The sequence below is a fragment of the Rhinatrema bivittatum genome, chromosome 7 (assembly GCF_901001135.1).
Source record: "Rhinatrema bivittatum chromosome 7, aRhiBiv1.1, whole genome shotgun sequence".
In the NCBI taxonomy this organism is placed as follows: Eukaryota; Metazoa; Chordata; class Amphibia; order Gymnophiona; family Rhinatrematidae; genus Rhinatrema; species Rhinatrema bivittatum.
In genome coordinates, this window is record NC_042621.1 from 137,458,902 (window position 1) to 137,483,224 (window position 24,323).

Consider the following 24,323-nt stretch of genomic DNA (forward strand, 5'->3'; position numbering starts at 1 on the left):
CCAGAGCAAGCAAGAAGGATAGGAAGTCCAAGGTACCCGGGAGGCAGGGGACCGCCTGTATAGGGCCGAGGGCCGGCTGAAGGCAGGGCAGCGGGCGGCTGCGGAGTCTGTAGCAAACCGGAGGCTGAAGAAGGCTGTAGGCTGAAGCAGAGTCGGTAGCAAACCGGAGGCTGAAGCAGGCTGTAGGCTGAAGCGGAGTCGGAAGCAGGCCGGAGGCTGAAGCAGGCTGTAGGCTGAAGCGGAGTCGGAAGCAGGCCGGAGGCTGAAGCGGGCTGTAGGCTGAAGCGGAGTCAGAGGCAAACCGGAGTCAGAGGCAGGCAGCAGGCAGAAGCAGAGTCAGAGGCAAACCAGAGTCAGAGGCAGGCAGCAGGCAGAAGCAGAAGTCAGAAGCAAACCGGAGTCGGAGGCAGGCAGCAGGCTGAAGCGGAGTCAGAAGCAAACCGGAGTCAGAAGCAGACAACGTGGAGATCACCAGGAACACAACTAAGAACAACTATGGAGTTGTGAACCTCGTTGCAAGGCGATGAGAGAGAGTTTGAGCACCGGTTATATCGGGACTTGGGCGTGACGTCAGCAACACGGGCGGGGCCAGGCTTCCGGGAGCTGAGCGCTCAAGACGGACGTCCTCGCGCGCGCGAGACTGAAGAGAAGCAGGCACGTAATGGCGGCCGCCACGTGGAGTGAGAGAAGCCCCCGGGGTCCGGAGCGGGCGGAAAGCGGTGAACCCTGAAGCGGAGGTAGGCGGGTTTGGGCCCAAACCGGAGGGAAGCGGTAGAGACCACAACATTCGCTATTAATAAAAGGACTACTCCAGTCTGATCATTAAACTCAAGGACTGATGTACTAGATTTACATGACCTAAAAAAATAAAGAACGTAGCCGACAAAGACTGTTTACCCACTAATACATCTGAGACAACACCGCCTATGAGAAAACCAGCCTAACACTGCTGAGAGATGCCTACCTGATAACCATACAACAAACTATACTCCACTATAAGCAGATCTATAAAAATGCTGCCCATTCTATAATAATTTTTGTGATAATAAAAATTTGCTCTCTCTTTCAATATATGTATTTTTTATCTCTATCCTGCAACATACGCGCGTATATAGGCTTACAAGTGAATGCACAGAATGTATTGAACGCATGTACTTTACCCACCTATTTTAAAAAAGTGTACGCACATTTTACACATGAAAGTAAAATAGGACCTATTCACATAAACTGATGTATTTTATAATGATGAAATTACAAGTTTTACTAATTAATCCATCAGTTCGCCAAGTCCTTCTGCAGTTCATCAAAACCCTCCTGGTTCTTCAGCTTATCTCGCCTCAGTTCACCCAGACCTCTCGACCGGTCAGTTCTACATAATAAAAATATACGAGTAAGTTGTAAAATGAGGCACTTTAGTGCCTTTTAAAATAGTATCTTACATGCATAACTGTTTGCCCCATCTGGGAACACCCTTAGACCGCCCTTTTTTTATACGTTTATGTGCGCATATGTTAGACTCATAAAATATGGAATATGTGAATAAAGGTTACTTATGCACGTATATACTAATTTTTATGTGCATACTGTTTTGAAAATTCACCTTTATAGTGTGAGATTTAGGGGATATATATATGTGGCTATTGTTCATTTTTTATAATATTTTTTAAAAAAGGTAATTTATGTTTATGTTATATATTTTGTTATATAAGTAGGTGCTTCTTCAAGTTAAGGTAAATTATTGTGGCTTAAAAATTTTTTAAATTTGTAATAGCATCTCGCTATTTCTAAGCAAGAGAAGAACAGATGACAGATCCAACTCTGCAAAGCCAGAAAGAGAACATGCTTTGCAGTTTAAGCAACAAAAGACTGCTCTAAAAGCAAAGAAAGAAAATAATCACATAACTCACATACACAGGCTCAACAGAGGGACATAAATGAGGAGCAGTTACAGTGTCAAAGTTAGATTAAATGGCATTCAGAAAAAAACTGAGATGACATCAGGCACCACACCAGCATATCAGACAGAGAAAGACAGCACATTAAAAGATACTTGCAGAAATAACACATACTAGATTCCATGTGAGACGAGAGATATGTACAGGGAAATACCAATAACAGCTGATCCACTGGGCCCTTGTATCTCTTTGGGTCTTTCACTAACCATAGAGGTACCCTTACCTCCTTTACTGTAGCATTCCTGACTGTGAAGGAGGGTGCCCCTATACCAAGGCTAATGCAGGGATGGGGTCTGGGTTGGTCTGCAAAACAATAAAAACCAAGAATACTCTCGTTAGTGGAAGAAAACCTTGAAATATAAAGCTAAATCTTTCATCAAGACACACTTGCACTCTAACAGCACTGGACATGGACGAATGCACCACTGGACCCATCAACAATGTATGAGAATCCTATTTTTCTCCCACAGAAAAGCAGGAGTTCAGAAAGCCAGACTTACTTGAGTTGAGAGAATGTCCAAGTGAAAGAAGACCGGTGGGCGACAGATCATGGCAGCAGGAAGAGAAGCGGAGTTTGCCATTCTCAGTCAAGCAATCAGCATGTACATGAAATGCCTGCATTTTAATATTATGTCTGCTAAATTGGTGCTTTTCCAATCTTTAAGGGGCCCAGCCTAGACAACTAAAAGGCATGCTGTGCTTTATTGGGCATTGTAAACAGCAGACTTGAGAAAAGGGGCAAAAACAATCTTCATTGGGCCTGCCCAATCAGCTATTTGATGCTGTGTGGCATAGTGGTCACCTTCAGTACTGGCATGTATTACTTTTCAGAGCCATGGCAGCATGAGATATACAGGGCATCTTGGCTTAGAAATTACTATGCCAGCCAATGTACGTACTGGCTATGATGCAGAATGTGTGAGCATGTTTGCAAGAATGAGGTGGATGAAGGCAGTTTTCCCTGTATACTGGCAAAAGTGCTGGGGCTGCAGAGTTGGTAATACAGTGATGGAAACCTTGTGCATGAAAGATGGGGTTCCATAGATCAGTGGCCAGTGTGGAAAGGATTGGAAGATAGTGCAAAAATACCAGAGTATGGAAAAAGATGATAGCTTGGCACGAATAAAGGAAAAATGCGTGCCTAGTGTCTAGTGATGGCTGTGCCTTCTTGGAGAAGAAGGCTATGATGGAAAGATGAATGTTAAGTATATAGATATGTACAAGCATGCTGGCTAACTTTTCTATACATGCTGATGTAGTCTGCCAGCAATTCCTTGTGCTCTGCGAGCTTGGTAATATATGACAGTTTGTTTAAGTGTAATAATTGGCTTTCACATGTATTAATTCTGCTGTACAAAAATGAGATAAATAAGTGTTTCATTGAGTATGCAAATGAAACTATGTGGGGACTGAAGTTTAGGCCGTTAATGTATAGCTCAGAGTGGGACAGGTATGACTTCCTTCACTCTATGCCCATTTGTATGCAATATGCTACCATTCGGCCACCTGAACAGGCCCCAAAATTTGTATTCACCTGTTTGATTAGCTATTCACCTCCTGACACTTTCTAGTAGCAAAAAGGGTGAAAAAACCCCTATAGATGCCAATATTCAGTGCTTTTTAGCCGGATAAGTAGCAACTTATCTGGCTAAGCGATGGCCACTGAATATCTGAGTATGTTCAGTGGCTGCCATTTAGCTGGATAAGCTACTTATCTCGCTAAGAAGATAGTTGGATATCCAGTAGGCGGGTAATGGTCGTAACAGGTGGAGCTACTTAGCCAGATAACTTAGGCCTGGATTTTCTTTCTTCGCACCAGATTGTGAATCCCGGCGCTAACAGGGGGCGCGGGGGGGGGGAGGGGTGTGAAGAGGGGGGCGGGCCTGCGAAAGCCGGAAGTGATCGCACCACCATAGTGTTATCGCTGCCGGCTTTCGCACCCAATAGCACCATCGTAAAAGGTTTATTTATTTATTTATTTTTATATACCGATGTTTCATGAGAACATATCACCTCGGTTTACATTAGTTAACAGGTATTCATTTAAAAATACTTGCATTTCCAAAATTAAATGAGAAGAAGAAATTACAATGTTTCATAATAATTTAAGTACAAATAGTAAAAATAATTAATCATAAAATTTAAGCAGTTAAAGATGAAGGAAAGTAAGAGCAGAGATAAAACATAAAATATGAATATATACAATTAGGGTACGTAATCATTTGGTTAACATTCTTGAAAGGCTTGTTTAAATAGCCATGCTTTAATACCCTTTTAAATATTTTTATGTCTGATTCCATCCTTAGTTCCTGTGGTAGAGAGTTCCACAGTTGGGGGCCGGCAATGGAAATAGCTCTTTCCCTTACATTAATTAGATGAGTAATTTTAGGTGAAGGTATGGGCAATATCCCTGTACCTGCTGATCTTGTTATTCTTGATGAGATATGGAAATGTAATGTTGAGGTTAACCATTCTATCTTTTCGTTGTAGAGGGTTTTATGAATGAATGAATGATAGAAATTTATGCTGTGCCCTATATTTAACAGGCAGCCAATGAAGGTCTTTTAATATTGGCGTTATATGATCCGATCATCTAGTACCTGTTAAAAGTCTAGCTGCTGAGTTCTGCAATAATTGCAACGGTCTAGTAATATTTGCTGGAAGGCCTAAAAACATTGAGTTACAGTAATCTAGTTTAGACAAAACAAGAGGTTGCAGAACTGTTCTAAAATCTTTAGGAAATAGAAGGGATTTCAATCTTTTAAGAACATTCAATTTAAAATATCCATTATGAATGATTTTTTAACGCACGCTTTCAGTGTGAATTCACAGTCTAGGACAGTGATGGCCAACCTTTTGAGCTCAGTGTGTCAAAATTCATAAAAAAACCGAGCATAACTCGGGTGGTGTGTCACTTCTAGAAAAATCCATAATTTTGTGATATTTGTAGCTCTAATCAACAAAGTTATAATTTTAATATATATACTGTATTTATTAATAAAGCAAAAACAAATAATTCTTTACCTTACCTGCTTAGTGACTTTTTTGTTGCTGAATTTCATTGGCTAAATCTTCAATTGAAGGTTGGTATTTCGTACACTTCAAGTCCAAGCAAGCGTTACAAACTTCATCTGTCAGTCGGTTTCTTTTATTGGCTCCCATTCATGTTCACAACACTCCCTCCCCATCTCCCAGGCATGCACACATTCATTCTCACACACACAGACCCCCAGGCAGGCACCCATGCATTCACACACATACACCCCCAGGCAGAGTCCCATTCATACACATTCACACACTAAAGGTAGACCCCCCCCCTCTCTTTCTTTTGCCAGCAACCTCAGAACCTCTCTCAATCCTCTGCTGCCACTGTCACTGATGCCGCGTGGCTATCGGGGAGGTGCCGATTGCTGCTACTGACACTAAAGTCCATTCTGCTGCCTCCTCTGTGCAGGCCCCGTGGGCTTCCACTTTCTCCATGCTGATCTCGTACATTGTGAGATCCGTTGAGAAAGTGCTATTCTTGCACATTCCCAAAGAGTACATGTGCCAATCACTAAAAAGTACATTTTTTTTTTTTTGCCTTTGCTGTCTGATCTTAGTTTTCTAATTGGTTGGTCACAGGCTTTTTTTTCACCTTCCCTTTCTTATTTTTTTGCCAATTCCTTTTATATTGTCTTTTTTTCTGTTTCTTTTTTCTCCATCTTCTTCCCTCAAACACACAGTCAGGTTCTCATTCTCACATGCATTTCTCTTTCTCACACACACAGGCTCTCACTGGCACATGCTCTCTCTCATACAATCATTCATATACACATGCTCTCACTGGCACATGCTCTCTCTCATACAATCATTCATACACACAGGTTCTCACTGGCACATGCTCTCTCATACAATCATTCATATACACAGGCTCTCACTGGCACATGCTCTCTTTCATACACACAGGCTCTCACTGGCACATGCTCTCTCTCATACAATCATTCATATACACAGGCTCTCACTGGCACATGCTGTCTCTCATACAATCATTCATATACACAGGCTCTCACTGGCACATGCTGTCTCTCATACAATCATTCATACACACAGGCTCTCACTGGCACATGCTCTCTCATACAATCATTCATACACACAGGCTCTCACTGGCACATGCTCTCTCTCATACAATCATTCATATACACAGGCTCTCACTGGCACATGCTCTCTCTCATACAATCATTCATATACACAGGCTCTCACTGGCACATGCTCTCTCTCTCTCACACACAAACACAGGCTCTCACATGCTGTCTCTGCAAACATTCAGGTCCTCTCTCTCAACTCACCTCATGCACGCACTCTACGGGCCCTCAGCCTCTCTCTCACCTCTGGGCCTCCTCTTCGCGGGTCGCCGCAGGTTGGGCTCTGCAGCGGCCCTGCTACCGGGCCTCTTCCTCTTCTTGGGCCGCTGCGACTTGGGATTCGCAGCGACCCGCGGCGGCTCCTCCTCTTCTGCACGCGCTGATTCGCTTCCTCCTTCCTGCCCACGCGGCTCCGGCAACGTTTACTTCCGGGGCCGCACAGGCAGGAAGGAGGAGCATCAGCGCGTTGTCTTGAGCCTCATCGCTGCGACGCATGAGCCTCCTTGCGCCCGGGGGCATTGGTGGAGGGTAGGGGGAAACTAAAAAACACATTTAAAGGCTCGGCGCAGCTGAAAAAGAAAAGGCTCGGCGCAGCCGATAAAAAAAAAATAAATTCCTGATAATCCTCGAAACGCTGCGCGTGTCAGCCAAAACGGCTCGGCGTGTCACCTCTGACACGCGTGTCATAGGTTAGCCATCACTGGTCTAGGAAAATTCCTAGATCTCGGAGCTCCAGGGAGATGGGATAATTTTTAGCAGCTTCATGAATTTCAAGTTCTTTTGCTTTGCTTAACTTAGGGCAGATATATAAAATTTCCATTTTTTTTGCATTCAGAAAAAGGTTCATTTGGGTTAATACTTTATCAATGGCAGATTGATAGATGTCCCAAAGTTTAAGTGTTCGCTCAATTGGTGGTGGTGGTGCTATTGCTGTAATTTATGCTGTAATTTAGCAACAATATTTAACCTACATTAATTAAGTCACGTTGTATATCCCTCTACGCTACTATACTTTCTCAGCTGCTATCCTTTCCTCCTGGAACCCTTCTCCCTCACTCCTTCTCCTTTTTCGCTCCTGCTCCATTACCCGCTCCCTGTTTTATGTAATTTCCTCCTTTCTCAAGTTGTATTGTAAACCGGCGTGATGTGCTTGCACGAACACCGGTATATTAAAAGCTATTAAATAAATAAATAAATAAATAAAAATATTGGGTGCGCTACTGGCGGCGATAAGGGCTCTTACCTTTTCGCCATCAGTGAAGTTTCCGTGGCGTCCACCCCGACGCCACCCTGTCTCCTCCTCTTCCAGTGCCGACGCCGCCCTGACTCCGCCCCGATCTAGCTATCACGCTCAAAAAGGGACTTTTCGCATGCGATACGCTTACAAAATGACCCCCTTAGTTCGATAAATGCTGATATTTGGACTTATTTAGATGAGTTCCTCGGATAAGCTAGATCAGGTTTAACTTATCTGGATAGAGCTTACCCAGCTAAGTAGCACCAAATATGGGGATATTCAGCAGTATGGCCTTGCTGCTAAATATCCCATATAAGTTAGTCAGATAAGTTTTATCCGGCTAACTTAGCCAGATAACTCTGAATATTGGGTGTCTAGAAAGCTTAAATTATTGTAAATATGCATGAAAATTCTAAACATATTTGCCCATAAGGAGACAGTGATGATCACTGTCACCTTCAGCTCTTCACAATGCATATAGTATGCCAGTGATACATTTCTGAAGATTCATTTCTTACCAGTTTCTTCCATGTCCCGTTGTGCTTTTTCCAAAGCTGCCTTGATGCATAGTTTTCGTGCTTCAAGCCCTGCTGCGGTGTTTCCAACAGAAATGGCTTCCAACACTACAGAGTCAATGGATAAGCAGGCTGCACCATAGTACTTTGCCAAACCAACAGCCATAGCTGTCTTTCCTTTAAAATACAAAAAATATTGCCAGAGTTTCATTTGATGGTTCTGGATGGTATAGAAAAAATTGTACTTTATGCTGATGATATGGATAACATTTGATGACATATTCTGCATTATCCAGCTAATTATATGGGGCCAATATTCAGTAAGAACATAAGAACATAAGTAGCCCAAATAACTTGTCTTGTATATTAGTTACAAATAACTTGTCCTGTATATTAAGCGAGATAAATGTCTAGCTGAAAATGCTTGCTTAAAGTTATCCAGCTATATGTAGCCAAATAACTTAAAAACCTAACCGGCTGTGTTTGAAAACAGCCAGGTAGGTTTTTAAGTTATCCGGCCTTGTGTGGCTTGATAATTTTCTACTTCCTGGATATCTTTAAAAGATAGTGCTGTTAAAGATAAAACCAAAATAGAACTCTGTGGGCCAGAGGCCCAATTCCAACCCCCCCCCCCCCCCCCCCGAATAAATTCACATTGGCCCCAGCCACAGAAGATCAGATAACTATAGGCCTGCTCTAATTTAGCTAGATATGTGGCTGAATATACCATCCATCTATCTCCATTTAAATGTTTAGTTTTAAATATTGACCTCATGGTCTCTAAAGTTTCAGATCTTGAAAGTCACATACAAATTTTAGAATTTTCTAAAAATAACATGGGGCAACAAATTGATAAATTTAAACAAGAAGTTGATCATCTTATAGCTTTACAAGACTTTTATTAATCGCCTACAGATACCTAAGTGAATTACAACCGACGTACATAGTTAAAACAAAGAATTTCATACAGCAATGAAGGAAAACTTGTTACTATATAATAAATTGGAAAACTTGGAAAATTCTTTGAGAGGGAGGAATCTTAGATTTATAAATTTTCCCAAGTTACCTTTAACATCACCTAAGGATTGTTGCGCGCCCTGTCCGCATCCGACCCATGCACGGGCCTGCTCACCTCGCTAGCTCCTCTGCAGGTCACGGGTTGGCCTCCCCAGCGGCAGCCACGAGATCCTCTAGGCTTCGGCGTCCTGCGGTGGTGGTCGCCGCGCCTTCCACTGTGCACCAGGTCTCCAGTGGTGTTGGCCACGCCCCTACATGCGCGCGGACAGCCCGGCCTCTTGTAGGGCCAGGGGCGAGTCCTAGCTCCGCGGCGCGCCCTGATTGATGCAACGATATAAGGAAGTCCCTGCCTGCACTTCCTTGCCTTGGCAATCGGGTAGGCACTGCATGTGTACTAGTTTGCCTCCACGTTCACAGTCTTGTTCCAGCATCCTACTGTTCCAGCCTTGTTCCAGCATCCTTCTGTTCCAGCGTCCTTCTGTTCCTGTGTCTGTCTGTCCGTCTCCCCAGGTAGTACCCTCGGACTGTCTCTTTGGTACTGACCTCGGCCTGTTCCTTGACCTTCCTCTCTGCTGCCTGCATCCTGACCTCTGCCTGCCTTGTGACCTCGTCTGATCTCCAGAACCTTACCCCTGCCTTGTTGACTACTCTTCTGACTGATCCTCGGATTCTGACCTCGGCTTTCATTGACCACGTTTCCTGATTCTGGCTCTGTCCCTTGCCTTGTCATCACCTACACTATTCTGGCCTTCCTTGCTCCTCCAGACCAATAGCATGAAGTCCGACCGCGCTCCCTTGCTGTTCGTGGGCATGCCTTTCTACTTCCTCTCTGGGAGTCCCTGCGAGGCCCACCTAAGTCCAAGCAGCCCGGGTCCCTATGGGCTCCACCCAGGGGGGGTCTTGGGCTTCCAGTGGTGAAACTCATCCTAGCCTCTGTCTCCTCCTGTGCTCCGCCTCCTGGGGGCAGGTGCTTCCTGGTCCCTACCAGGCAGCTGTTCTCCACGGCTCCAGGACAAGGGTCCACCTCCAAGCGCAACAGATTGCCAAGGCCATGGTCTCAGAGGAGTCTCCCGCCTCCAGGGTCCTACAGGGTTTGTCCGTCACAGTTCAAGGACATTGCAGGGCTTTGGAATCGCTAGCCTCTTCGGTGGAAGAGCTTCGTTCCCAGCTGCGAGATCCAGCTCTGACCAATCCCGTGGGCCTATCGGTCTCTATGCTACCCCAAGCATCGTTGGCGCTCCCTGCACCTCCTCGATACTATGGGGACCCAAGCTGCTGTCGTGGATTTGTCAATCAGTGCTTCATGCAGTTTGCACTGCAACCATCTTTGTTGCCGAAGGAAACAACCAAAGTGACCTTCATCCTTTCCCACCTGGAAGGGAAGGCTCTGGCATGGGTATCTCTCAAGCTATCCAAATTTGTTTCTCTCTTCAAGCAGACCTTCGAAGACCCAGGCCACCAAGCTGTAGCCAGCCATAATCTACTCCACCTCCGTCAAGGGTCTCAGACCCTCTCTGAGTATACGGTGGAGTTCAGGACCCTGGCTACTGAGCTCAGATAACAAGAAGATTGTCTGCAAGCCATCTTCCTAGATGGACTAGATGAACATTCCAGTAGGAGCACTGAGAGGAGAGGATCACCTTGCTGGTGGCTGAAAGGAATCAGTAAGTTTTTACTTGGGACATTGTCTTTTTAAAATGTATTGGGGAAAAGTTAACTATTTGGGAATATTATTTAGTGTGTTTGTGCTTTTAATAGTCAGTAAGGCAGTGAATAAACAAGTTAGACTGTTTGTATTTTTAAATAGTCAGTCAATAAGGCAGCTAGTAAGCAGTAGGAAGTGTGTTTATTTTTAAAAGTCTGTAAGGCAGCTAGTAAGCAGAACTGAGTGTTTGTATGTAAAAAAAACAAAACAAAAAAACCCAAAAAGTAGACAGAAGCTAGAAATAAGCTAGGAGCAGTGTATACCTAAGTAAAAAGGTTGAAAAGTTCAGTTCAGTTACTCACCTTGGAAAGGTGTTGAGGTAGTGTGATTTGGTTTGAATAGGTTCCAACATTTGTTAATCAAGAGAGCAGTGAGTCACTCTGGCTGACTAACTGAAGTTAGACTGTTTGTATTTCCCAATCCTCCCACCCCTTGCCCACCCACCCCTAGCTCATCCTTTAATTTATAGGCAGGTGCCACTTTCACAAAAAAAACAAAAAAACAACCCAACAACAAAAACTTTATTGAGAGTTTGATCAGACCCCTGTAGGCCACTACCAGACATATAGCGAATTCACTAATACATTTAAAGGACGTTAATTAGACACATTCCTACTCCCATAGCAACCTAAAACGTAACTAGGAACTGATCAAAATTGAGATGAAGGCAGCAGTCCAGCAGCAAGAGGGGGGGGGGGGGGCTTCCCAGTCTTTTGCATCGAGTGTCACATGTATGATTTTTTACCCACCGGTGAGAAGTTGTACATATGCATGCGATGCAAAGAGCCCCTGGCTCTCAGAGAACGAGTCCGATCTCTGGAGGCTAGAGTGGCAGACCTGGAGTAGCTGAGGCAGACAGCGAGGTATATAGATGAGACCTTCAGGGACATAGTAGCCAAGTCCCAAATTCAGACTGGCAGCCCTGGAGCTGCCTTGAAGGAAGAAGGTCTCATGATTGGAGAGCATCAACCTGGTGTAGTAGGAAAGGATCCTGTAGCAAGGACCTGCTCTCCAGGTAATGCACTGTCCTTTCATACCAAGGATATCTCCTCAAGGCCTACTGCCCAGGAAGGAAGGGTTAGTTCGGCCGTCATAGTTGGTGATTCGATTATTAGGAATGTAGACAGCTGGGTGGCTGGTGGGCGTGACGATTGCCTGGTAACATGCTTACCTGGTGTGAAGGTGGCAGACCTCATGCGTCACCTAGATAGGATTTTAGACAGTGCTGGGGAGGAGCCGGCTGTCGTGGTACATGTGGGCACCAACGACATAGGAAAATGTGGGATGGAGGTTCTAGAAGCCAAATTTAGGCTCTTAGGTAGAAAACTTAAATCCAGAACCTCCAGGGTAGCATTCTCTGAAATGCTCCCTATTCCACGTGCAGGTCACCAGAAGCAGGCAGAGTCTCAATGCGTGGATGAGACGATGGTGCAAGGAAGAGGGATTCAGTTTTGTTAGGAAATGGGGAACCTTTTGGGGAAGGGGGAGTCTCTTCCAAAGGGATGGGCTCCACCTTAACCAGGGTGGAACCAGACTGCTGGCGCTAACCTTTAAAAAGGAGATAGAGCAGCTTTTAAACTAGAACAAAGGGGAAAGCCGACAGTCACTCAGCAGTGCATGGTTCGGAGAGAGGTATCTTCAAAGGATACTAATGATGTATTAGAATTAGGGCATCCTGACAGTGAGGTTCCAATAATAAGAAAAGTAATCCAAGTGCATGTAACTAAAAACTCACCTGAGCTAAAAAATTCTAACTTATCCCTATCAATTAAAAAGCAGAATGAAAATACAAACAAAAAACAAACTTTGAAATGTTTGTATGCTAATGCCAGAAGTCTAAAAAGTAAGATGGGAGAATTAGAATGTATAGCAGTGAATGATGACATAGACTTAATTGGCATCTCAGAGACATGGTAGAAGGAGGATTACCAATGGGACAGTGCTATACCGAGGTACAAATTATATTGCAATGACAGAAAGGAGCACCCAGGAGGCGGTGTGGTGCTTTATGTCCGGGATGGCATAGAGTCCAACAGGGTAAACATCCTGCACGAGATTAAATGCACAATTGAATCTTTATGGGTAGAAATCCCTTGTGTGTCGGGGAAGACTATAGTGACAGGAGTATACTACCATCCACCTGGTCAAGATGGCGAGACTGACAGTGCAATTCGAAGAGAAATTAGGGAAGCTAACCAAATTGGTAGTGCGGTAATAATGGGAGACTTCAATTACCAGTACATAAGAGCAAACTCCTGCACCCCAAGCAATATCGCAGAAAACACAAGTGCAGGCGCACAGTTCAATCCTGACAGAACACTCACAACCGATGTATATATTAAATTCTTTTAATTCTTCAATATGGCAACTCCTCTGACTGTGATGTGATGCGCCTCAGCGCATCACAGGAACGGCAGCCAATGAATGGGACGGTGAAGTCCCACGTGGTTTGTCTTCCTGTTTTGGCGCCTTAATCAGCTTTAAATACCTGTCAGTGGGAAAGGGTAGTGCGCTCCCTGTCACTTTTAAGCTCCTATGCTGTCAGGTATGTTATGATGTTGTATAATGTTGCACTTTATGTTCGGTTATAAGTCCTGTTTTGTTGTCCTGATGTATATTTATCTTTCACAGCTTTCTTATGAACCCCTATTGGCGAGCCCTCCCGATGCAGCCCACGGCGAAACACGGGTACCGTGTCGGGGGACGCCATTAAGTCTGTTGCCTGTATGAGTCAGAGGAGTTGCCATATTGAAGAATTAAAAGAATTTAATATATACATCGGTTGTGAGTGTTCTGTCAGGATTGAACTATGCGCCTGCACTTGTGTTTTCTGCGAGACTTCAATTACCCCAATATTGACTGGGTAAATGTATCATCGGGACACGCTAGAGAGATAAAGTTCCTGGATGAAATAAATGATAGCTTTATGGAACAATTGGTTCAGGAACCGACGAGAGAGGGAGCAATTTTAGATCTAATTGTCAGTGTGACACAGGACTTAGTGAGAGAGGTAATGGTGGTGGGGCCGCTTGGCAATAGTGATCATAATATGATCAAATTTGATTTAATGACTGGAAGGGGGACAGTAAGCAAATCCACGGCTCTCGTGCTAAACTTTCAAAAGGGAAGCTTTGATAAAATGAGAAAAATAGTTAGAAAAAAACTGAAAGGAGCAACTGCAAAAGTAAAAAGTGTGCAAGAAGCGTGGTCATTGTTAAAAAAAAATACAATTCTAGAAGCACAGTCCAGAAGTATTCCACACAATAAGAAAGGTGGAAAGAAGGCAAAACGATTACCGGCATGGTTAAAAGGGGAGGTGAAAGAAGCTATTTTAGCCAAAAGATCTGCATTCAAAAACTGGAAAAAGGATCCAACAGAAGAAAATAGGATAATGCATAAGAATTGGCAAGTTAAATGTAAGACATTGATAAGACAGGCTAAGAGAGAATTTGAAAAGAATTTGGCCGTAGGGGCAAAAACTCACAGTAAAAAGTTTTTAAAATATATCCAAAGCAGAAAGACTGTGAGGGAGTCAGTTGGACCGTTAGATGATCGAGGGGTTAAAGGGGCACTTAGAGAAGATAAGGCCATCGCGGAAAAATTAAATGATTTCTTTGCTTCGGTGTTTACTGAAGAGGATGTTGGGGAGGTACCCATACTAGAGAAGATTTTCATGGGTAATGATTCAGATGGACTGAACCAAATCACGGTGAACCTAGAAGATGTTTAAAATCTTTAATCTTTAAGATCTTTAAAATCATGAGAGGTCTAGAATGAATCAATTATTTACTCTTTCAGATAAGAGAAGGACTAGGGGGCACTTCATGAAGTTGGCAAGTAGCACATTTAAAATTAATTGGAGAACATTTTTTTCACTCAATGCACAATTAATCTCTGGAATTTGTTGCCAGAGGATGTGGGTAGTGCAGTTAATGTAACTAGGTTTAAAAAGGTTTGGAGAAGTTCTTGGAGAATTTCATTAACTACTATTAATAGGTTGATATAGGGATTAGCTGCTGCTATTACTGGTGGTAGTAGCATGGGTTCTAGTGTTTGGGTACTTGCCAGGTACTTGTAGCCTGGATTCGCCACGGTTAGAAACAGGATACTGGGCTTGATGGACCCTTGGTCTGACCCAGTATGGCAATTTATGTTCTTTATGTTCTTATGTGGTAGACCTGATTGACAAACTGAAGAGTAGTAAATCACTTGGACCGGATGGTATACACCCCAGAGTTCTGAAGGAACTAAAAAATGAAATTTCAGACCTATTAGTAAAAATTTGTAACCTGTCATTAAAATCATCCATTGTACCTGAAGACTGGAGGATAGCTAATGTAACCCCCATATTTAAAAAGGGCTCCAGGGGCGATCCTGGAAACTACAGACCGGTTAGCCTGACTTCAGTGCCAGGAAAAATAGTGGAAAGTATTCTAAACATCAGAATCATAGAACATATAGAAAGACATGGTTTAATGCAACAAAGTCAGCATGGCTTTACCCAAGGCAAGACTTGCCTCACAAATCTGCTTCACTTTTTTGAAGGAGTTAATAAACATGTGGATAAAGGTGAACCTGTAGATGTAGTGTACTTGGATTTTCAGAAGGCATTTGAAAAAGTTCCTCATGAGAGGCTTCTAGGAAAAATAAAAAGTCATGGGATAAGTGGCGATGTCCTTTCGTGGATTACAAACTGGCTAAAAGACAGGAAACAGAGAGTAGGATTAAATGGACATTTTTCTCAGTGGAAGGGCAGTGGAGTGCCTCAGGGATCTGTACTGGGACCCGTACTTTTCAATATATTTATAAATGATCTGGAAAGAAATACGACAAGTGAGGTAATCAAATTTGCAGATGATACAAAATTGTTCAGCGTAGTTAAATCACAAGCAGATTGTGATAAATTGCAGGAAGACCTTGTGAGGCTGGAAAATTGGGCATCAAAATGGCAGATGAAATTTAATGTGGATAAGTGCAAGGTGATGCATATAGGGAAAAATAACCCATGCTATAGTTACACAATGTTAGGTTCCATATTAGGTGCTACTACCCAAGAAAGAGATCTAGGCGTGATAGTGGGTAACACATTGAAATTGTCGGTTCAGTGTGCTGCGGCAGTCAAAAAAGCAAACAGAATTTTGCGAATTATTAGAAAGGGAATGGTGAATAAAACGGAAAATGTCATAATGCCTATGTATCGCTCCATGGTGAGACCGCATCTTGAATACTGTGTACAATTCTGGTCGCCGCATCTCAAAAAAGATATAATTGCTATGGAGAAGGTACAGAGAAGGGCGACCAAAATGATAAAGGGAATGGAACAGCTCCCCTATGAGGAAAGACTAAAGAGGTTAGGACTTTTCAGCTTGGAGAAGAGATGGCTGAGGGGGGGATATGATAGAGGTGTTTAAAATCATGAGAGGTTTAGAACGGGTAGATGTGAATCGGTTTTTTTACTCTTTCGGATAATAGAAAGACTAGGGGGCACTCCATGAAGTTAGCATGTGGCACATTTAAAACTAAATGGAGAAAGTTCTTTTTCATTCAACGCACAATTAAACTCTGGAATTTATTGCCAGAAGATGTGGTTAGTGCAGTTAATAAAGCTGTGTTTAAAAAAGGATTGGATAAGTTCTTGGAGGAGAAGTCCATTACCTGCTATTAATTAAGTTGACTTAGATAATAGCCACCGCTATTACTAGCAACGGTAACATGGAATAGACTTAGTTTTTGGGTACTTGCCAGGTTCTTATGGCCTGGATTGGCCACTGTTGGAAAAAGGATGCTGGGCTTGATGGACCCTTGGTCTGACCCAGTATGGCATGTTCTTATGACTCTCCAGCGCTCTCAAAGATGAACTCTCCGTCTGTGAGACTCCCACATCTCTAGAGGACCTGATTTCCCTCACCGGGAAGATCAACCATCGTCTCCGGAAAAGACACCTAGAAGTAAAGGCTTCCTGCTTTCCTACACTGTGTCCCACGGATGTCCAGAGTTCTCCAGCCAAGATTCCAGCACCACCACCCTCTCCCGTGGTGGAACCTATGGAGGTGAACCATGGGTGACTGTCTCCGACTGAACATCTTTATTGGAGGAAGAAAGGTCTTTGCCTTTACTGTGGCACTTCTGGACATCTTTGGCAGTTCTGTCCGGTCCATCCGGAAAACTGGAATGCCTGAGCCCGGCACAGGTCCGAGCTTAGGCGCTACTGTCACCGGCCCCCAACTCCTGCTTCCAGTCTCTCTGGGCATCGAGGCCCACTCCTTCGCCACCACTGCTCTTGTCGATACAGGAGCAAATGGCAGCTTCATTATGGATGACATCGTCAAGCTTCTGAACATTCCTCTTCAGTCATTAGATGTGAGCCTCCGCATCGCCTCCATTCAAGGAGAACATCTTCCAGGGCTCATCACCCATCGAACAGTGGCTGTCCGTCTTACCGTGGGCACTCTCCATGAGGAGGAGGTGTCCTACTATGTGCTAAAACGTTCCACACATCCCGTTATCCTGGGGCTGCCTTGGCTTCAGGACCACAAACCCCAGTTCGATTGGCATTCCCTGCAGTTGGTGCAGTGGGGTTCTAAATGCCAGAAGAAATGCCTACGTCAAGTCTCCCCAACAGTCTCTGTCATGAAGTCTACCACTCTATCTGGTTTACCTACTCAGTATGTTGAGTTCGAAGACGTCTTCTCAAAGCAGAAGGCGGATACCTTGCCTCCGTTACGCAAGTTCAATTGCTCCATAGAGATTCTGCCAGGCACGATGCCTCCCAAGGGCAGAACTTACCCATTGTCTCACTCAGAAACCCTAGCCGTGTCTGAGTAAATCAAAGAGAACCTAGAAAAAGGGTTCATTTGTCCCTCTGACTATCCCGCCGGAGCGGGCTTTTTCTTCGTCAAGAAGAAGGACGGCGGTCTACGCCCTTGTATTGATTAGAGGGCTCAACGCCATAACCCGCAAAGACCGTTACCCCCTGCCCCTTATCAGTGAGCTGTTTGACCGCCTTCAAGGGGCACGGATCTTCACCAAGTTGGATCTGAGGGGTGTGTACAATCTGGTATGCATCCAACCTGAAGATATCTGGAAAACCGCATTCAATATGAGGGATGGTCACCATGAATATACAGTGATGCCCTTTGGGCTATGCAATGTCCCAACGGTCTTTCAACACCTTATCAATGAAATTCTCCGAGACCTCTTGTACTCATTCGTAGTCGTATATCTTGATGACATCTTGATCTTTTCCAAAGATCTTGAATCCCATCGAGATCATGTTCAGATTGTCCTCCAATTTCTAAGAGAATATCATCTATATGCCAAGTTAGAAAAATGCCTCTTCAAGTAAAATCGCTTACCCTTTCTAGGGTACATCATATCCGATCGAGGTTTCTGCAAGGATCCAGAGAAAGTCCAAGGGATCCGAGACTGGCCCCAGCCAGTAGGCCTACGGGCCTTACAATGTTTCCTTGGTTTTACTATTACTGGAGCTTCATCACCAATTATTCTACCCTAGCTGCTCCACTCACCGCCATGACCAAGAAAGGGGCTAACACTTATGTGTGGATACTCAAAGCACAAGCCGCCTTTCAGATGTTAAAAGAAGTCTTCTGTTCCGGTCCTTGTCTTCAGCATCCAGACCCAAGGCGTCCATTCGTCGTCGAAGTCGACACCTCCGCAATTGGAGCAGGAGCCGTCCTATGTCAGTTTTCTCCAAAGGGTAATTGATATCTTGTTCATTCTACCACAAGTTCTTTCCTACAGAGCAGCACTACACCGTTGGTGACCGAGAACTTCTCACCGTCAAGTTGGCGCTTCAAGAGTGGCACCCCTGGTTGGAAGGGGCGCAACATAAATTTACCATTTTCACTGACCATAAGAATCTTGAGCATCTGACAGAAGCTCAACTCCTGAATCCTAGACAAGCTCGATGGGCGCTCTTTGAATGGTTCAATTTCGTCCTACGTTATTGCCCAGGTCCCAAGGACCTCTGTGCTGATGCACTATCAAGATCCTTTGAACCAAAGGATGTCCCTGATATTCCCAGGCACATCATAGATCCTACCTGCATATCCCTTGCCGTGACCACCACAATTCCAGTGGGGAAAACCATCGTTCCACGTAGATTACGTGAACCATTTCTGAAATGGGCTGATGATTCCAAGTTGGCAGGACACCAGGGTCGTACCAGAACCCTAGAGATGTTGCGTAGATATTATTGGTGGCCCAGCATGGTGCAAGACACTCGTAACTATGTGGATTCATGTCCTGTCTGCACCCAACAGAAGCCACCTACCAGATGGCCTTGGGGCCTACTCCAGCCGCTTCCAGTACCTACCGAGCCATGGTCCAGCATCTCAATGGACTTCATCACAGACCTGCCTCCGTCCCAGAACAATACCGTAATTTGGGTCATCATCGACTGTTTTTCGAAAATGGGTCACTTTATTTCCTTGCCAGGCCTTCCATCGGCCCCAGAACTAGCAAAGTTGTTCCTGAAACACATTTTCCGTCTCCATGGACTTCCAAAGAAAATAATCTCCGATTGAGGACCACAGTTTGCCGCTAGGTACTGGCGCTCCTTATGCAAGGGTGGTGCACCCTGATTGATGGAACGATATAAGGAAGTCCCTGCCTGCACTTCCTTGCCTTGGCAATCGGGTTTGCTCCGCATTCACAGTCTTATTCCAGTCTTGTTCCAGTCTTGTTCCAGCGTCCTTCTGTTCCTGTGTCTGTCTGTCCATCTCCTCAGCCTATTCCTTGACCTTCCTGCCTGCTGCCTGCATCCTGACCTCTGCCTGACTTGTGACCTCATCTGATCTCTGGAACCTGACCCCTGCCTCGTTGACTACTCCTCGGACTGATCCTCGGATTCTGACCTCGGCTTCCATTGATCACGTCTCCTGATTCTGGCTCTGTCCCTTTCTTTGTCATTGCCTACGCTGATCTGGCCTTCCTTGCTCCTCCAGACCAACAGCATGAAGTCCGACCGCGCTCCCTTGCTGTTCGTGGGCACACCTCTCTACTACCTCTCTGGGAGACCCTGCGAGGCCCACCTAAGTCCAAGCGGCCCGGGTCCCTACGACTCCACCTGGGGGGACCTCGGGCTTCCAGTCGTGAAGCTCATCCTAGCGTCTGTCTCCTCCTGTGCTCCGCCCCCTGGGGGCAGGTGCTTCCTGGTCCCTACCAGGGAGCCATTCTCCACTGCTCCAGGACAAGGATCCACCTCCAAGCGCAACAAGGATTTGTTTAAAAGATATTTGTTGGACGTAATAAAGGTGCCTGAACAAGCTGTCCCTCCAGTTTCTAAGGTACACTGTTTGTCTGGATTTAAGAAAGGAAATAATGTAGATATGGAAACAAGTTTTGATGCCGACAGATTCAAGTAATTTGAACATTTCTACTCTTTGAGACTTTGGATAGCGAATTCACAAGTTGTTGTGATTTTGCTTGCAGGGCCCTTCCATGAGTGGCCTCACCTGAATGTCACCAACCCTGACGCTGCCTATGCTCCTTGTGGTGGTGAGCTGCCACCATTGCCATCACTTTCTCTCATGGCCTGGAACGCCGCTCTCACCGCAGACTCGTGCAACCGCTCTGTGGCAGGAGGACACCACCACTCACCTGATGCTTCTTCTGCTTCTTGTGCAGCCTGAAATGCCGTCAACATTCACCGTCGTAGCATGCTGCCTCCCTGGGTGCGTGTGTGCGCCTCTGCTTAGAATTTAAAGGGACCACGGTGGGAAAAGCTCCACGGCCCCTTCTGATTACATCCTTCCTATAGCCCTATAAATGGGTTCTTTAGCCAGTTCATTGATCCTTCACAAAGGTCTGCTAGCACTTTCAAGGTCCTCTAATTTCTTGTTTCTTGTTCCTGGTCTCCAGGTTCCTGAGGTCTCTTCATCCTGTCTAAAGTCTTCAGAGTCTTCATTGCTGGTTCAAGTCTTCGGAAGCCCTTCCTTGGTTTTAAAGTATGAGTCTGAGTCTGAATCTGAGTTCCTGAGTCCTGTCCCTGGTTTTTGGAGTTCTTGTTCTAGCTTCCATCTTGATCCAAGTCTTTGAGTCCAGTGCCTGCACCATTATTGGCATGGTCTGCGGCCAGCCCCAGGGTTGTTTAGGGTGTGCAGCGGAGCCAGTCTCTCTCAGGGCCTCTGTCATGTTTCCAAGTCCTGAGCCTTCATCTTGTTCCAAGTCTTCAGCATCTTGTCCACATCTCCAGAGTCATCTCTGAGTCCTCAACCTCTGTCTGTCCTCATGCTGAAACCGCTTCCAAGTGGCAGTCTGAAAGTGCTTTTGGAGTGGCCGAAGGGCTACCCAGAGACCAGCATGGATTGCTGGTGCTCAGTTCCTGGAGCGTGTTGGACGTCTATGTGTCCTGGCTCCAAGTCAAGAGTGTTCCTGTTTCCAAATCTAGAGAATTTCCTGTTTCAGCCAGCCCGATGCCTGGATACGCTCGTCTGCCAGTGGCATGGACCACGGCCAGCCGTGAAGTTGTGTCGGTCATGTCGTGGCACGGGGCTCACGCTCTTGATGACTTGTTCGCTCTTGCAACACAAATTCTGCAACATTCTTTCATCTTTGAACTGGATAGAACTGAGGACTTTTTGGATGTAAAGTCAAGGTCTTCTCTGATGTGTCAAGACCGATGCATGCCAGGAAGAGTTTTACAACTAGTGGGAGGACGGGGAAGGGATATGTACACAAACTTTCTCCTCTCTTACACATACACACTTGTACACTCATATGTTCACACTCACACATAAATACATGCTCATTCTCACATGCTCTCACATACACACACAAGCTAAGAGAAAATTTGAAAAGAAGTTGGCCATAGAGGCAAAAACTCACAGTAAAAACGTTTTTAAATATATCCGAAGCAGAAAGCCTGTGAGGGAGTCAGTTGGACCATTAGATGATCGAGGGGTTAAAGGGGCACTTAGAGAAGATAAGGCCATCGTGGAAAGATTAAATGATTTCATTTCTTCGGGGTTTACTGAAGAGGATGTTGGGGAGGTACCTGTACTGGAGAAAGTTTTCACGGGTAATGATTCAGATGGACTGAACCAAATCACGGTGAACCTAGAAGATGTGGTAGACCTGATTGATAAACTGAAGAGTAGTAAATCACCTGGACCAGATGGTATACACCCCAGAGTTCTGAAGGAACTAAAAAATGAAATTTCAGACCTATTAGTAAAAATTTGTAACCTGTCATTAAAATCATCCATTGTACCTGAAGACTGGAGGATAGCTAATGTAACCCCCATATTTAAAAAGGGCTCCGGGGAGATCCGGGAAATTACAAACCGGTTAGCCTGACTTCAGTGCCAGGAAAAATAGTGGAAAGTATTCTAAACATCAAAATCATAGAGCATATAGAAAGACATGGTTTAATGCAACAAAGTCAGCATGGCTTTACCCAAGGCAAGTCTTGCCTCACAAATCTGCTTCACTTTTTTGAAGGAGTTAATAAACATGTGGATAGAGGTGAACTGGCAGATGTAGTGTACTTGGATTTTCAGAAGGCATTTGACAAAGTTCCTCATGAGAGGCTTCTAGGAAAAGTAAAAAGTCATGGGATAGGTGGCGATGTCCTTTTCGTAGATTACAAACTAGCTAAAAGACAGGAAACAGAGTAGGATTAAATGGACAATTTTCTCAGTGGAAGGGAGTGGGCAGTGGAGTGCCTCAGGGATCTGTACTGGGACCCTTACTTTTCAATATATTTATAAATGATCTGGAAAGAAATACAACGAGTGAGGTAATCAAATTTGCAGATGATACAAAATTGTTCAGAGTAGTTAAATCCAAGCAGATTGTGATAAATTGCAGGAAGACCTTGTGAGGCTGGAAAATTGGGCATCTAAATGGCAGATGAAATTTAATGTGGACAAGTGCAAGGTGATGCATATAGGGAAAAATAACCCATGCTATAGTTATACAATGTTAGGTTCCATACTAGGTGCTACTACCCAAGAAAGAGATCTAAGCGTCAGAGTGGATAACACATTGAAATCATCGGTTCAGTGTGCTGCGGCAGTCAAAAAAGCAAACAGAATGTTGGGAATTATTAGAAAGGGAATGGTGAATAAAACGGAAAATGTCATAATGCCTCTGTATCGCTCCATGGTGAGACCGCACCTTGAATACTGTGTACAATTCTGGTTGCCGCATCTCAAAAAAGATATAATTGCGATGGAGAAGGTACAGAGAAGGGCTACCAAAATGATAAAGGGAACAGAACAGCTCCCCTATGTGGAAAGACTAAAGAGGTTAGGACTTTTCAGCTTGGAGAAGAGACAGCTGAGGGGGGATATGATAGAGGTGTTTAAAATCATGAGAGGTCTAGAACGGGTAGATGTGAATCGTTTTTTTACTCTTTCGGATAATAGAAAGACTAGGGGGCACTCCATGAAGTTAGCATGTGGCACATTTAAAACTAATCGGAGAAAGTTCTTTTTCACTCAACGCACAATTAAACTCTGGAATTTGTTGCCAGAGGATGTGATTAGTGCAGTTAGTATAGCTGTGTTTAAAAAAGGATTGGAGAAGTTCTTGGATGAGAAGTCCATTACCTGCTATTAATTAAGTTGACTTAGATAATAACCACCGCTATTATTAGCAATGGTAACATGGAATAGACTTAGTTTTTGGGTACTTGCCAGGTTCTTATGGCCTGGATTGGCCACTGTTGGAAACAGGATGCTGGGCTTGATGGACCCTTGGTCTGACCCAGTATGGCATGTTCTTATGTTCTTATTAGGTTGCCAACTGGCTCAGATTTACAGGACAGGTTAATCCAGTCCTGGTTTTACTCCCTTACATGCAAATACTTATAGTCTTCATTTTCTTAGGGAATGTAATAAGGAAATCAGAACACACAGGCTATAAAGCTGGGGGAGCAGGATACAGAATGGGGAATGTGCTGGAGGTCAAAGGAGTCTGGTTCCAACCTTTTCCCCCCAAACTTTTATTAATACAAAGCAACAAGACCTGCTTACCTCAGCAGTATTTGAAATAAGGATATAGTAGTTAAACATAAGCAATTTTCTCGTAGTTCTTACTTTCTTTTCTTCTCTGGGCCCTGTTTGTTCCCTCCTGGGTTTTCCCTCTTTTCTCCTTGCTAAGGGAAACACTTTGGACCCAGGATTCCCTCCTAGCCTAAATGCCTGTTCCTAGTCTTTTAAGAGGGTCCTAATACAGACTCACATGCCCATTTCTTTCTCAGACATTCATGTTCACATTCACACATAAACATGCTCATTCTTACAGGCTCATACACACATACATACACTCTCACTTCTCTCTTACATACACTCCTTCACACTCTCACACTCACTTCCCCACTTGCCAACATACACATGCCCGTTCACACTCAGTCTCTCACACACATGCCCATTCATTCCTTCTCTCATACAAACATGTCCACTCACACACACACATGCAAACTTTCACACACCTTTCTCCTTCGCTCTCCCTCCCCCCCAACAGAACCCAGAAGTAGCAGCAGCCCTTTAGGTCTACACGCGGTTGATGGGATTCCTCTTTCTTTCTGGCCCGCATGCAAATGCTATCCCCTGTTTCCTCCTGCTCTGTGTGCTGATGCTCCCTCTGCTATTTCTTCCAGTCCACACTGTTACGCTCGCCGCCCGCAGTAGCCCCACGGTGCAGCCCTCTCACCTCTCCAAGCAATTGCCAGGCTCCAGCTCCATGTCGCTTGCGGCAGTGGGCTGCCGACTCCGACCTCAGGCTCCTGCCAGTGCCTCCAGC

The 24,323-nt window shown here is 44.7% G+C and overlaps 1 protein-coding gene across 1 annotated transcript in view; it reads right to left on the reverse strand.

Moving 5' to 3' along the window:
- HYDIN (HYDIN axonemal central pair apparatus protein) overlaps positions 1-24,323 on the reverse strand; it is a 1,819,717-nt gene that overhangs the window by 840,489 nt on the left and 954,905 nt on the right. The window contains exon 40 of the mRNA XM_029609235.1: positions 7,835-8,008. Coding sequence (XP_029465095.1) covers positions 7,835-8,008 — 174 coding nt within the window. The remainder of the gene's footprint in view (positions 1-7,834; positions 8,009-24,323) is intronic.